The sequence below is a fragment of the Protomyctophum parallelum genome, assembly GCF_964188405.1.
Source record: "Protomyctophum parallelum genome assembly, chromosome: 21".
Taxonomy (NCBI): Eukaryota; Metazoa; Chordata; class Actinopteri; order Myctophiformes; family Myctophidae; genus Protomyctophum; species Protomyctophum parallelum.
This window is the reverse complement of record NC_139713.1, coordinates 21,011,476-21,027,713: the sequence shown is the minus strand read 5'-3', so window position 1 is coordinate 21,027,713 and position 16,238 is coordinate 21,011,476. Positions and strand designations below refer to the sequence as shown.

Sequence of the window (16,238 nt, the reverse complement as noted above, 5' to 3'; positions counted from 1 at the left end):
TTTAGTCTAAATGACATTGTTTCTCTATGGCATTTTGGACAGCAGTCGAACAGTAGATGGATGCATACCAATGGACCGGGCTGGCCAACGTGTCCCCTCGGCCCAGGTCGGCCCTGGAGGAAGAAAGCAAAACAGAAAATGCTCCTGTGTTTGGGGTAGTCTCTTGAAGCAAGGACACATTGTTGAAAAGGTATATAACACAAGCTTGTGACTAAATAATGACTACATTGGATCCATTGGAACAAATTCCAGAAAAGTAATGATTTATATACTATGGAACTGTATATACTGTAGTAGATTTATAAAAAATAATGTAAAGTGTTAAATGTGCATTAAATTATGGGCAAAAAAGCTATACAATGCAATAAATGTGACTACTAAAATGCAAGAAGGTACAGATGTATTGTTGGTAATAATCACAATCATTAAAATGCAGATAATTAATGCCAGACCCAGACCCCACTTTGAGAAGCAATGCACTAAGCATAGTGCAAAGTGTACCACCTGAAAGTGTCACTTTTTATCTGTGAATGCATACACATGAATGTACAGTAAACCACACAGAGCATGAGTGTATAAGACCTATACCTTGTTCCCCCTCAGTCCTGGTTTTCCATTACGTCCGTCTGGACCTCTGTTCCCCTTCAAAGATGTTCACATGTTAGTGACAGCAGTCGAGTATCGACAACCAATGTTCAATACCTCAATATACATACTGTAGGCTACTACGACCATGGAAAATACACATTCGGATTGGCTGATAGGGGTCTGTTAAAATCGTACGTGACAGCCCAGGGCACACCTCCATGGATTTATCTATAGCAGGAAGGTTAACGCACACAAATGACTGTGATGAGGTGCTGACCGGGAACAAACTTAAGCACTTGCACCCCAGCATGCCCATTCCGGGGGGCACATCCGGCAAAAATAGCCGACGTACAAGCTCAAAATGAGCCATGCGTGTTTCGAGCTTGTAGATTGGCTATTTTTGACAAAGAGATTTGGTGTATTGGAATGCAATGGTTTGTGTATTGCACTTCTACAAACTAATTTCCCAGTGGGTGCCAATTGCCAACACCATACACCTACTTTCATTTCACTCCGAGTCATTTAACATCACCAATATGTAATCGATTTTCACACCCAAGACCAAAGAACACGGCAAAAATCGATCTGAAACAGGCTATCCTTGATGTTCATCGATTAGCAAAGGAGGCCAACTGTGTTCATACAAAATGATCATCACTAACCTTTAACCCTTGGCTGCCTTGTTTACCCTGAGGGCCAGTTTCACCATTTTCTCCCTGAATGGAGAAATACAAATAAAATCAACCGAGCATGTCTCCCTCTTCTCATTGTCAGACACATTTCTTCATCTGGTTAAAAGAACATAAGCTACAATACAGCCGTGGTTCTCAAACTTATTCTATTTCAAGGAACCCACAGTCATGTGATTCACAAATCCCCATAATTCAGAGAGCATGTAAACCAAATGGACCGGTTCTATTTGTACACTTGTATTACTTATAGACCTGCAAAGGTCCATTTGGACTATCAATCATTTAACTGGGGACCCCACATGGAACCCCCTCAAGGACCCCTGGGGCCCGGTTCCCAATTTGAGAACCACTGCAATAGAGCAGTGCAATTAAGGAATGAAATATCCCATCTCCACCAATGCTTTTCATCTAGTATAATAATAAAGTAAAAAGTGCAATTGAAAAGATCTTACAGTAGATCAAGGCTGCTATATAGGCATAAGGATGACATAATAACTCGGCACAGTAGTAATATTATGTTTATACCTCAAGACCTTTGTTTCCAGGCTGGCCCTTTGGCCCCGGGAAACCAAAGGAACCAGTAGGGCCCCTCTCTCCCTGGGGACCCCTGATACCTGAGGCCCCCCGAACACCCTGGGAATATATAAGAGAGAGAGAGAGAGAGAGAGAGACAGACAGAGAGAGAGAGAGAGAGAGAGAGAGAGAGACAGAGACACAGACAGACAGACAGACAGAGAGACAGACAGACACACAGACAGTTTGAATTGATCTGTTCAAATACACCAATATGTGTGCTTCCTCCTGTGATGGGTTATGTGCAGCAGCATAAGCGATTGCCAAGGAAGTTGAATTTTATTTGCAGGATTATGATTATTTATTTTAGAGGGACCCTGTCTGTGAAGTAGCTATACATTTCAAATGCAATTAAAACGTATGCAGTATTTTTAGATAAAAAATGTCCTACTGGAATTTGGTGGGCGGACAACATTGAACTTAAAACACATTATATATTAAGATAAGCATAATATACTTTTCAGGTAAAAAAAATATATAGCCTATAATGTTTCAGTAAATTCTTATATAAGTGTTTATGATGAATTTACTGGGATTTGGGTCAAGTAGCTTGTGCAGCTACAATTAATTATATATTTTTTAATGTCAACATTATTGACATTGAAATTCAATGTTAAGTTTAATGTTCAGTGTCTTTCAAATTCAGTGAGACAAATTTTAGTTTGACCTGAAGGGGAAACATCCTGTAGCCTATTTTTCTTACTGTTAGTACTTTGTTATGCTTGAATTCCGTTCTGCGCCAAAAATAGCAGGTAAAAACTAGTTGAAAATAATGTTCCCACTAAAATCACTAGATGGCGCTGCCATCCTAAAAGTCTGACATACCATGAACAAGAATGGTTCACAGAAGTAGACTTCCATTTTCTACACATGCCGAAGTGTTGTGGTGTTCAAGATACTGTAGCTAGGTAAATATACTAATCTCTTCTTTCTGTACAAAATTATCAAGATAATATGATTGCATAGAGGTAAAAATACATCGTTGTCACGGATGGTAATTTTGTTGGATTATTATGTTTCATTTCCGTCCTCATAACCAAAACAGTAGCAAGAGGAATGAGGAGATGCAGGGTTCTCTCGACACTTTAATTTAGGTTTTGTGTTTGAGCACTGTGAATTGTGACCAACAGTCCATGTGAAAAATTGTCAACAGTCAACACAGACAAGTTTTGTTTCTATATATAGTAACACTTCACTACAATTGGAAAATATAAATCTAAATTAACTCACATCTGTTGCAATTGTAGACCTGTGCATACATTAATAAAGTCATCAAACCAGGTGCGAATGCCGGTAAGATTACAACACATTAAGTTCACGTGAGGCAGAGTAACAGTATGTCCGGTGTCCAGAGGGTGGGTGGAAAGGAGTCCAGGTCAACCATTCCATCTATCATGACAATTTAAATGAAAATGTAAATGTTCTAGCTCTTAATATAATAGCAAAAAACTGTGTGGAGAAATGTCCATTATCAGTTGTACTGTACCATTTTCAGAAATATACTGCAGCAATAAAATGTACATGTACTGTTGGTGTGTCAAATGAAGGTCTCTTGCCAAATTGGATGTCATGAATGAACTGAAGCATAATTTTCATTATTGCATTACCTGTATCTACTGTATGCAAATTGGCCTACTCAATGTCTTCTGTTAAATTTGCTTCATATATTTGGTTGCCCAAGAGGTTAGCGTGAGCCAAGGAAGCTTACAGAAGGAAGAGACACTGCTGACATTATGGTACACGCCATGACGCTTTCATGGGATAGTTGAGGAGCATAGGGATATTTCGCGCAAATATTTTTTGCACAGATCAAGCCCAGGGCATGCTCTAATGATTTAGCTAGGGCGCCCGAGCCAGCGACCTTCGGGGACCTTTGCCACAGCGGCCAAGTCCATATTGCCACCATTGACAACCTATATAAGGCAACATTTTCTACATTTCATTATGCCTTAAGTAGCATGCAACGTGTTGATTCCGATTTCTGAATCCGTTCCAGCATTAGTTTTGCACGAAAAACACTTACATAATGAAATGTAGACGTTTTTGTCTAACCAATGACTAGTCTAAACTAAGTATGAACCCCGATATTACTGTAGATAAACACAGTGACTATCTCTTCAGCCCTTTCTGGTTAACTCTGCTTGCGATTCATTTGGGATATCAGGAAAGTCTACATTCTCACCGGCAATAATTTCTTCATCTGTGTTTTTCCACAGCTACAGGACAATACTGACGCAGAAAACTTGACTTGATTAAAGTCAACTTCAGGGCTGATTCCTGTCCTGAACAGTGTTGTTGTATTCACTGAGACTAAAATGGCTTCAAAGTCTTTTTCAGAAGAAGATTTTTCCTGTCCTTTGTGTCATGAAACATTTAAAGATCCTGTTCTCTTGCCATGTAGCCACAGCTTCTGTAAAGCCTGTCTGCAGGAATGGTGGAGACCGAGTCAGAGATCAACAAGGCAATGTCCATCTTGTAACAAAAGGTCTTCAATGGATGATCCACCCTGTAACCTGGCGCTGAAGAACCTGTGTGAGACATTCTTACAGGAGAAACGTCAGAGCGTTTCAATAGGGTCTGAGGTTCTCTGCAGCCTGCATCATGAGAAATGTAAACTCTTCTGCCTGGAAGATCAACAGCTTGTGTGTGTTGTGTGTGTTCATTCAGACAAACACAAGAACCACAGTTTCAGACCCATCGATGAAGCAGAGGTTCTCTGCAGCTTGCACGCTGAGAAATTCAAACTCTTCTGCCTGGAAGATCATCAGCCAGTGTGTGTTGTGTGTCTTCATTCAGAAACACACACCAACCACAGTTTCAGACCCATCGATGAAGCTGCCCTGGATCACAAGGAAGAAATCCAGAAATCACTGAAGCCCTTACTGGCGAAACTGAAAGTGTTTAATGAAGTTAAAACTAAATGTGACCAAACAGCAGCACACATAAAGGTACAGGCCCAGAACACAGAGCGGCTGATTAATGAACAGTTTAAGAAGCTTCATCAGTTTCTACAGGAGGAAGAGAAGGCTAGAATCACTGCACTGAGGAAGGAAGAGGAGCGGAAGAGTCACATGATGAAGGAGAAGATTGAGGGTCTGAACAGAGAGATATCAACCCTTTCAAATACAGTCAAGACCATAGAGGAGGATCTGAGAGCTGAACACGTCAAGTTCCTGCAAAACTACAAGACCACAGTGGCAAGAGTCCATTTCACACTGCAGGAACCACAGCTGAACCCTGGAGCACTGATTGATGTGGCCAAACACCTGGGAAACCTGGCCTTCAAAGTCTGGGACAAAATGAGGGACATTGTCTCCTACACTCCTGTGATTCTGGACCCCAACTCTGCCCATCCAGTATACAGCCTGTCTGATGATCTGACCAGTGCGAGACATGGAGAGAGACAGGAGCTTCCTGACAACCCTGAGAGGTCTGACTGCTTGTACCATGTCCTGGGTTCTGAGGGCTTCAACTCTGGGACTCACAGCTGGGATATTGCGGTTGGAGAAAATGGATACTGGACATTAGGAGTGTTAGCAGAGTCTTACCAGAGGAAGAAAGGCGACAGACAGGGTAAATGCTGGAGAATCATGTTATGTGATCGTGTATACCGAGCATACTGCAGTCCAGGGCCAACCACTGTTCTCTCAGTGAAGCAGAAACCCTGGAGGATCAGAGTCCAACTGGACTGGAACAGAGGAAAGCTGTCCTTCTTTGATCCTGATACTAACACACACCTACACACTTTCACACACTCTTTCACCGAGACACTCTTCCCATTCATTCTTAATGCTGTCAGTGGTAGCTCTGTGAAGGTGTTGCCAAGGAAGGTTAGTGTAACTCTGGAAGAGCAGTTGGTCAGTTGTATTTGTTGAAGACAACATTGGTGTGCTGCTGCAGTTGTACAGTATATAGAAGTATCACTTTTTTCCTTTTATTGCAATTTCTAATGCCACATTGTCACAGGATAATTTGTACTATTTTGTACCTGTACAGTACACAGACAATAAAGATCACCTTGAACAGTAGTTGTTGTATAGAATATTGTATATTTGGGGGGTAAAGATGAATGTTTAATTGCTTGTTCATTTTGTATATTCAGTCATGTAACATTTCAAATTAACACCTTTTGTCTTGAAGCTCAGAACCTCTCCCATTAGGATATAAGAATCATATCATCAATCATATGAACATTTATGAAAGACGTAATATAATCAGACATTATGATGAAAACTGGAAGAAACAAGTTTCATATTCATTTATATATATCTTTAAATCTCCCTAATATTTAATGCTATATCTGGAGAAAACAGCAATACCAAGCAAAATTCTATTAATACATCAATCAGTACTGACAGGTCATGATATCACATTCACAACACAACTAACTGTACACGTACAACTACAATGATTTAAACATTTTCTAGCAATGGCAATATTTTATTCCCAAATGTCACATCTTTTTTTTATTGTTGAGTTGAATTGATGTTGATACCATTAGGGGCAGCAATGACTAAATGGGGAGAGAGGCTGTCCGGGAAACAAGGTTCACACCCCAGCCATGGTCTGTCCCCCCAACACACTTAACCCCTGTAGCTGCTCCTCATAGTTAGGATGGGTAATTGTTAAATGTACTTTACAGTGATAAAAATATACTCCAAAGCATTGGTGTCCATATTTGCATTTTAAATATTTCATGACTTGTTTATTTTTCTCCAGCAAATGAATGAATTATTTAAGTGTCATGCCACCTCGTGGCCCATCCCTCAGGATTATATGACACCTTTTCATACAGTTACAATTATTCAGATATACACTTCTTGCTGATCGCCTACAACATATACAATTACAAATACAAAACATAACCATAACATAACATATGTGTACATATCCCTTACTGGCTGTAATTGTTTTTCCTCAGGTCCCAGGCTCTCTAGATAGTTTGCCAATTTAAATAAGTATTTTACAAACAGTTAATAAGTTGTGCATCATTCATATCCATATCAGCAAGCATAGTTGATATTATTAAACAACGTTTCTCGGACCCTCCAATAAAAAGGACAATACAACACAAAATGATACTCATTCTCCATTTCATTGAGGTCACACATTTGGCAGATTCGATCTTCATCCAACCCAACAACATAACCTGTTTCAATTTAAAGTGGCAGTATACCTCCTCGAATCTGAGCACAAAGTGATCCTATTTGTCTTTGGCAGGTTAAATAAAACATACTTTCCAGTCTACAGTCATATTTAATCTCCCTATATGTACGTCATTTAGGTTTACTCCAAATCTCTTCTGCCCAAGTATGTTTGATTTTATCAAAAAGCATCTCTTTTAGCATCACAACATAAACGTGTTCCAATCCAAGGAAGACATCCTCAACTCCACACTCACAGAACAACTCGTGACACGCTCCATATATGGCCAGTACAGAAATAATTTCAAGTTGATCTGACCTGATCAAACCATTAGATCGCCATAAGCTGACCTGTTCTGACATTCCATATGTTGATCTGACCTCATCAAACCCTGTAGAGTGTACACTCAAGATACGCTCCATATACTGTATGGCCAGTACAGAATGCATTCCATATGTTGATCCGACCTCATCAAACCCCTAGATCTCCATATATGGAGCTGGCCTGTTCTGACATCATAATGATGTTCTGACATCACAATGTACGACTGGACCAGCTCAGCAGAATGATTGATCTCCAGAATCTCCACTCTACCTTCAAAACAGCTCAGGACACCACCCACACCAATACAATCCATTTTATGTCCATATATGGAGGTCCCTGATGTTTATTAAGCACATATATGGGGATGTCCATATATGAAACATATTGTGTCAGTCTCATGATAACCAGTGTGGTTGCCGCGATACGAGTCACACTTACAAATTAACCAAGTTGGTACAACACATTGATCTCCATATGTGGAGCTGACTATGATCACATGGATCTCCATATATGAGGATCACGTCATGACCTCATCAAACCCTGGATAGCCATATAGTACATGGAGAAGACTGGATCATCACATACATCTGCATATTAGTATATGGAGCCGGCCAGCAAATTTACATCTGACCTCACGGACATCAGATGAATAGTTTAACTCCTGCTTCTTAACTGTGCCGTATTAAGAAGCTCTGTTGTTTCAGCGGGTGAGGTCGCTTCTCGCCCTGAGGGCGTCTTACTGGTTTGTATTGTATCGTTTTCTGGAATACTGCAGTAATTAAACTTGGACAGTTACTGTAACGAAGGCTTGCACCTCGAGCTCCATATAGGGAGACAACCTAGAGCTCCATATATGAGGACGACGGCGACATCCGGAACTGACATCAGGCTAATGTAGAAACCTCATATATGGGTATACATACATGTTTGGCATCGTCATCATGACAGACCCAGTTGGCTGGCATCGTCATCATCCATGACACACATCCAGTAAAACCTTATGAGAAGAATCCGAAGAGGTTTATTAGGTGAGCTAGGAGCATTTGCTATGCTCCTTGCGAGAAACTCCATCCTCAACGATATCTGGCCTTACAACCCAGATATCGTTATGTAAGACTTTTCGGCATCCCGGTTAAGTTCTAATTGGACACTACTGCGGCGGGTCCTAGCCCAGACAACCAGCACTAGTAGTTACAGTTGTGTTCATGGTGTCCAATAAAGCCTCATTTGATACAATTAACACAACCGTAACTGTCCATGGAGGTATCCAAATTGGATGTCTTGAGAATAAAGAGTTTGGGAATCACTGTTCATCAATAACAAACCAACCATGATCTATAGCACATGGAGGCATTATCTATTCAAGTAGGCCTATTCAAATCAATGTCTTTTGGTACAATATTTTAGTTTGTATTTTGTCACTGAATTTCTAATTTCTATTTAAAATGCTGAGTCAATTGATATATTAGACTTTATTACGATTCTCCTTTTGTTATCAAGATATTCTCCTTTCATTGTCAATGTCAATATGAGATGTGTGGGGACAAGATTTACATCATATTTGGCAGACATTTACCTAATTTCTTCTTTTAATGGATAACCGAGAACTCCATATATGGTTCTGGTTGGGTTGAGTATGGAGCCACCTGAATCGTTGGAGTCTGACATCATACTGACACAGATTAGACAGCATACTCCATATTTGGGCATAGCTGTGATGAGAACTCCATATATGGTTATCACTGAGTCATCGTGATGTGAGCGAGATAACATCCAGCTATTAGGCACAGTATAAAAGGTTGTAGTAGGCATAGTCACAGGAGCAGTTTTACAAGCGATCTTAGATAAACACGGCGACTGTCTATCTCTTCAGCCCCTTCTGGTTAACTCGGCTTGCGATTCATTTGGGACACCAGGAAAGTCTCCAGTCCTCATCAGCAATAATTTCTTCATCTGTGTTTTTCCACAGCTACAGGACATAATAACCCAGAAAACTTGAACTTGCTTCAGATTCAAGTAAACTTCAGGGCTGATTCCTGTCCTGAGCAGAGTGTTGGTGTATTCACAGAGACTAAAATGGCTTCAAAGTCTTTTTTAGAAGATTTGTCCTGTCCTTTCTGTCATGAAACATTTAAAGATCCTGTTCTCCTGCCATGTAGCCACAGCTTCTGTAAAGCCTGTCTGCAGGAATGGTGGAGGCACGGACCAATAAGGCAATGTCCATCTTGTAACAAAAGGTCTTCAATGGATGATCCACCCTGTAACCTGGCGCTGAAGAACCTGTGTGAGACATTCTTACAGGAGAAACGTCGGAGAGTTTCAACAGGGTCGGAGGATCTCTGCAGCCTGCATGCTGAGAAATATAAACTCTTCTGCCTGGAAGATCAACAGCCTGTGTGTGTTGTGTGTGTTCATTCAGACAAACACAAGAACCACAGTTTCAGACCCATGGATGAAGCAGAGGTTCTCTGCAGCCTGCACGCTGAGAAATTCAAACTCTTCTGCCTGGAAGATCATCAGCCAGTGTGTGTTGGTTGTGTTCAATCAGACAAACACAACAATCACAGTTTCAGACCCATCGATGAAGCTGCCCTGGATTGCAAGGAGGAAATCCAGAAATCGCTGAAGTGCTTACTGGCGAAACTGAAAGTGTTTAATGAAGTTAAAACAACATTTTACCAAACTGCAGCACACATAAAGGTCCAGACCCAGAACACAGAGCGGCAGATTAATGAACAGTTTAAGAAGCTTCATCAGTTTCTACAGGAGGAAGAGAAGGCTAGAATCACTGCACTGAGGAAGGAAGAGGAGCGGAAGAGTCACATGATGAAGGAGAAGATTGAGGGTCTGAACAGAGAGATATCAACCCTTTCAAATACAGTCAAGACCATAGAGGAGGATCTGAGAGCTGAACACGTCTCATTCCTGCAGAACTACAAGACCACAGTGGAAAGAGTCAAGTTCACACTGCAGGAACCACAGCTGAACCCTGGAGCACTGATAGATGTGGCCAAACACCTGAGTAATCTGGCCTTCAGAATCGGGGACAAGATGAGGGATATTGTCTCCTACACTCCTGTGATTCTGGACCCCAACTCTGCCCATCCAGTATACAGCCTGTCTGATGATCTGGCCAGTGCGAGACATGGAGAGAGACAGGAGCTTCCTGACAACCCAGAGAGGTTTGACTGCTTGTACCATGTCCTGGGTTCTGAGGGCTTCAACTCCGGGACTCGCATCTGGGATGTTGTGGTTGGAAAAAATGGATACTGGACATTAGGAGTGTTAGCAGAGTCTTACTGGAGGAAGAAAGGCGACAGACAGGGTAAATGCTGGAGAATCATGTTATGTGGTCGTGTATACCGAGCATACTGCAGTCCAGGGCCAACCACTGTTCTCTCAGTGAAGCAGAAACCCTGGAGGATCAGAGTCCAACTGGACTGGAACAGAGGAAAGCTGTCCTTCTTTGATCCTGATACTAACACACACCTACACACTTTCACACACTCTTTCACCGAGACACTCTTCCCATTCATTCTTAATGCTGTCGATGGTAGGTCTGTGAAGATGCTGCCAAGGAAGGTCAGTGTAACTCTGGAAGAGCAAAGTTACACTAGAAACCCGCCAGGCGTGCAAGCATAAGCATACAGATGATTTTCAGATTTTCTTCCACTCCATGTAATAAATGCAGCTGTGGTGAGAGCAATTGCCCACACACACAATAAAGAGCATGAGCTTTTTTTGGTGGGTTCCCAGTCTTAGACATGATAAAGATGTGAACATTGGCGTACTGCTGCAGTTGTATAGTGAAGTTTGCTTTTTGTTGTTGACTATCGTTTGTCTTTTATTACGATTTCTAATGCTGCCATAATGTCACTGGAAGAAACAGTAATAACACAGACAATAAAGATCACAGCTGAAGTAAAAGCTCACGTGTCACATCCCAGCACGCTGTGAGATTGTAGATCGGCTATTTGCGCTATTTTGTATGATACCATTGTAGCGTACTAAATAATTTAATACAGAGTTAAGCGGTTAATCGGACTAATGTTGATTCGTTGATATGCAAGAAATAAAATATGTTTAAAAAAATGCGGCCCAGGCCGTAGCGTAACGGTCTGGGCACCGGACTGGTGATCCAGTCGCGGTGTGCCGCGGGTTCGACTCCCGAACCCGACACAGCCTTTACCGCATGTCATCCCCCCATCTCTCTCCCGTTTCCTGTCAACCTACTATCTGTCCCTTAAAAAATCAATAAAAGGCGTAAGCCGCAAAAAAATATCTTAAAAAAAAAAAAAAAAAAAAAAATGCTTCTTGACTATTTGATTAACATATTTTAACATAATGTTTTCTATTAATTACCCAGCCCGAAGGAGGACATACTGTGATATTAGTGTTTGAACAGAATGTAGCGGGACCTACTCTGTCGCCTTTAATTCCAGGATCTCCTTTGTCTCCATCTGGTCCTCGATTACCCTGTGCAAACCACAAAGGACATAGTTTTAAAATATCTGTGAATGATTAATATAAATACATTCATTTTAAATATTTATTAATCATTGTTATTAGTCATTACTAGTAATTATACCGCCCATATTTAGCACTTACATTTACACCAGGAAAACCTGCTGGGCCCCTCCTCCCCAGCACACCCTGAAATCAATGACAAACAGGACAGAACATATTTCAACACAGGAACGATGATGATTAAAAGAGTTTCATGCCAAGGACCCCCAAAATGATATGTATTTTGGCCATGGACCACCATCTGAAAATGCTTTGTGCCAGGGACCTCCAGAAGCCAAGATCTGAGGTAAAATGTTAGGAGCGAGTGCATTCTCCGGCAGCGGCGATCATGCCGCCAGGCGGCCGCCAGTCCAGATGCAGCAACTTCTGATTAACAGCTAGCGAAATAAGTAGTAAAGTGTGCCGCTTGATTTTTGAGCGATGGAAATAAGCGAATTAGCACAACACCCCATAGCCCCATTCAATTCAATGCAATTAATTGAGGGCTTATGGTAAGGGAAATAGCTTGCACAAAATAACACCTGGATCTCTTTGGTGGGGTACAAATAAAGGTAAGAAAGCCTTCTAGTATGGAATTATCCTTTAATAGGAATAGGAGTAGCAGCATATGAAATAATTATAGTCAAGAAAAACAGTGTTAAGGTGGTTGCACACTGGGCGCGTTTTTTCGGAAAAACGCACTCTGTGCGCAGGGACCTTTATTGTTTGGTGTAATAGTTATTCACCCACCAAACAACGTATTTGTAAAAATCAATAAAATGTATGTGTAGGCCGGGATAATTCATTCATACAGACACCCTGGAGACAATGCTACAACTCACCATTGGCCCCTCAAACCCGGGCTCCCCTCGACCACCCATAGGCCCAGTAGGTCCCTGATTGGAGAAAAGGGCCAGAGGAAGCATAAAGCAATTAAGAGAGACAGAATGATCTACTCTGGGATCGTCACTCACAATATGACAACCTGCCTTTGGATCCGAGTAATACAACGTTACAGCTGGACTCGTGACCTTGCAGATTGACCTCATCTTTAGAACTAATCACGGTGTCAAAAGGTCCAGGAACCTCAGGAATGCTGCCTCCCTTTTACTCAAAAGGCGTGCGGTGCAAATGATCTCTCACATGGATTTTGAAAGGGCATTCCCGTGAGAGACAGTACTCAACCTTTATCCTTGGAGCCCCTCCCCTTACATCTAACAAAAGCTTACACACACACACACACACACACACACACACACTCAATAGTTCACACAATGTATAGCATCGTGACCCGCTCTGAACTTGTACATCTATATTTTGGCTATGTTTCATCGGCCCCAGGTGGGGAAGCACTGCATTAGTCTGGAGACCCATTGTGGTTTTACGAGGACAGCATACTTACGGGTTCTCCTTTCGGACCGGTGGCACCAACCATTCCAGGACGTCCCTGTGAAAATACGACGGCAGCACAGTCAACCTTTAACCCAAGGTCAATTACTGAGAACACGATAGATGCGACAGAATCTCAACCCTCCATAGTCTCTGCAAAACTCTCACAACCATTTAACAGCCAGGTAGCAACCTTTCTTTTCTTTCTTTGTTACACATCTCAGAGAACGGTCATGGATAATTGGGACTGTAGCTATCATAGAATCATTGAAAGAGCTTCTGTGTGAAATACGCTCAGGTTAAGAATGCCAGGGGTGACACGGTAATCATGCCACCCTTGGCGCTGGTGATTCTTAAATCGATATATTTGTTTTTGGCACACACATTATTAATGCTGTACTATACATAAATACTGATTACAGCAGGGGTGTCAAAGCCTTTTTAAATGTAATTAGAAAATATGAAAACACCCAAGGGCCGATTACATCTCCTATGCGAATGTACATTTGGACCATAATATGGTTATAATTATAATATTAATATTATTAAAGTCACATACAAATGCATTGCATTTCAACAATGACATTTTGTCAATATCAAATGTCTTGAAAACACGAATAACTCAGCCTTATTTAACATTACCAATTGTAATCAGACTAGAAGCTCGACCCGCCTGCAGCGGGTCTCGGTCTAACGCCACGTGTTCCGTGCTGGCCAGGTTGTGTTGGTGTTCTGTGTTGTTGTTTGTCTGAATGACGTGTGTCCGCTGTCCGTGTATATTCTTGGGGCATCGCATCACGGAAACCACGGAGCTGGGTTGAAAATGCAAGGGTTGTGTCGGTCAAGGTCTATGACTTGTCGAACTTAACTGCTGCTGAAGTGTGCGCAAACAACTTGTTACCGGCTCAAATGTATACTGTACAGTATATACTGTAGATGTGCAAGGAGTTCTCAAATCCTGCCCAAAAAACTAAACGATAATCTGGCCACTAATGGCCGTTTTGAAGATGTTTTGGCCATTATCTCTGGAATGGAAGGGCTACTCAGTTTAAAGCTTGTTGTCCGGGCTACAATTGACCCGTGGGCCAGACTTTGGACACCACTGGATTAGAGGTTTAAAGTGGAATGTACATAGGCATGGTACATTGATTGATTGTGACTTTGCGAATAAAAGCCAGAGCCTTCTTGTGATCGTTTAATGTTTATACTGTACATAGCAAAGGGAGGGACATACCTGGAGTCCACGGAGTCCTGGAGCCCCAATCTCCCCATCTAAACCTGGAGGCCCCTGGAGACAGAAATGGGCAAATATGTATTCTAAAAACACACATAATGTATATGGAGATTCTTATAAATTGTTCAATGCAGCAAAATAAACCATACCTGGGGGCCTTTAGGTCCCACTACACCAACAGGCCCCATATCGCCCTGGAAGATAAAAGAAACGTTTAGACCATTTACATCGTCTTTAGTTCAAGATACTGTCACTTCTTCCAAGGAGGATTTTGATACAGGAGAACAGCATGCCTTCAGACATCATGTGTCTATGACGTCAGTCATCTAAACACGTATGTACTTTGATGTTAATCTCCATATGTGGGCAAAGTTTCAGCTCAACCAGACCTTTGACTTCCAGTATAAAATGTAATTTACAACAATTTGTAAAAAAGTGAAATATTTTCCTCTGTCTTCCTCGGTGACTCCTGCCACCTGTATGTCACTCTGGCCTTCCACTTCACCTCTTACCTGGCAGTTCCATGTTCAGCATCCTTCTCTCAATGTACCGCTCAGCTCTCCTTTTCACATGCCCGCCCCAAACCACACACACAACATCGCCAAGAGAAGCAATTATCTTGCTTTAATGTAGTCCTTTCTGATCTTATCCCTGCTTGTCACTCCTAATAAGAATCGCAATGTCGATTGCCGGTGCCAGCGCCGTTTCCAAGCCTCACAGCGCGGCTGGTCTCACTGCTGTCCTGTCCTGTACTAACCTGACGCTGCCAGATCCAAGAAGCTTGCTACACAAATTTGTTTCACAGCTTATTGGGATCTGGGAACGCGGAAGCAAATTCGATGACGGGGCTGTTCCTTTTTTTCAAGATACTTGGTAGATGATTGGATGGGACCGTCTGTCTATCACTGTGTGGGCGTGCAAACACAACCAATCATATTGACGTGTCTAGATAGCTTCACATCCGGTTTCGCACATATCCCGCCCTTAGCTCACACTGATTGGTCCGGTACGGAACGGATTTTTGTCAGCTCAACTCCCTGAGAGATCCCAGATGAAGGCTGTGTTGGGGAACATGGTTACCCAATACCGCCCTCATCTGGCAGCGTCAGGTTTGTCCTGTACAACTTCCCTCTCACTCTTGCTGGTACAATTCTGTCACAGATAATCCCTGACACTTTCCTCCATTTGTTACACACTGCTTGCACTGCATGATAGTTGACCCCAGGTATTTAAACTCCTTCACCTTTGACTTTGCCACCTCTACTCCTTGCATCCTCCCTGTTCCACTGCCCTCTCTCTCGTTTAGGCACTCCCTCGTTTAGGGATTTTCATCCCTTCTCTCTCTAGTCTAGTGCATGCCTCCACCTTTCCAGGCTAGTCACCTACACCTGCTACTTTATATATATAAATAAATAAATAAACAGACCCAAAATGAAGGGCCGCCCTGAACTTTGGATTGCTTCTTTTTTTATATATAAACTCTAATTGTTTCCACCCATTTCTAACAGCAAAAGCTAGGAGATTGTCCTCACTCAGACTCCAGTTGAGCTGGAGACATACTTGAGAGTCTAGATTTTCTCTCACTCTAATTGTCTCCACCAGGCCGAAGGCATGGGGGGAGAGTATGTTTTGCACTCCGTCCGTCCGTCCGTCCGTCCGTCCGTCCGTCCGTCCGTGTGTGTGTGTGTGTGTCCGTCCGTCCGTGTGTCCGTGAGCAGCTAATCTCGGCCACTGTTAACCCGGTCGATGCCAAATTTTGCACACACACTCCCTGGATGCCAACGATG

At 42.1% G+C, this 16,238-nt stretch overlaps 3 protein-coding genes across 5 annotated transcripts in view; 2 read left to right on the top strand and 1 right to left on the bottom strand.

The window, feature by feature from the left end:
* Positions 1-16,238, bottom strand: part of LOC310878796 (uncharacterized protein) — a 174,520-nt gene that overhangs the window by 55,383 nt on the left and 102,899 nt on the right. For all 3 annotated transcript variants that reach the window (XM_083793192.1, XM_083793193.1, XM_083793194.1), the window contains 10 exons: positions 14,601-14,645; positions 14,452-14,505; positions 13,231-13,275; positions 12,671-12,724; positions 11,931-11,975; positions 11,745-11,798; positions 1,806-1,913; positions 1,251-1,304; positions 589-642; positions 69-113 (listed from right to left, as the gene is read on the bottom strand). In XM_083793192.1, the coding sequence (XP_083649318.1) occupies positions 69-113; positions 589-642; positions 1,251-1,304; positions 1,806-1,913; positions 11,745-11,798; positions 11,931-11,975; positions 12,671-12,724; positions 13,231-13,275; positions 14,452-14,505; positions 14,601-14,645 (558 nt within the window). The remainder of the gene's footprint in view (positions 1-68; positions 114-588; positions 643-1,250; positions 1,305-1,805; positions 1,914-11,744; positions 11,799-11,930; positions 11,976-12,670; positions 12,725-13,230; positions 13,276-14,451; positions 14,506-14,600; positions 14,646-16,238) is intronic.
* On the top strand, positions 4,346-9,321 carry LOC310879595 (E3 ubiquitin-protein ligase TRIM35-like; the record flags this gene model as incomplete). The annotated part of the gene is made up of 3 exons (XM_083794366.1): positions 4,346-4,409; positions 4,521-5,683; positions 9,292-9,321. The coding sequence occupies 3 exons, from the start codon at positions 4,346-4,348 to the stop codon at positions 9,319-9,321; spliced, it is 1,257 nt and encodes a 418-aa protein (XP_083650492.1).
* On the top strand, positions 9,567-10,964 carry LOC310879594 (E3 ubiquitin-protein ligase TRIM35-like; the record flags this gene model as incomplete). Its single annotated transcript, XM_083794365.1, has 1 exon — positions 9,567-10,964. One exon carries the CDS (start codon positions 9,567-9,569, stop codon positions 10,962-10,964), a length of 1,398 nt encoding a protein of 465 aa, XP_083650491.1.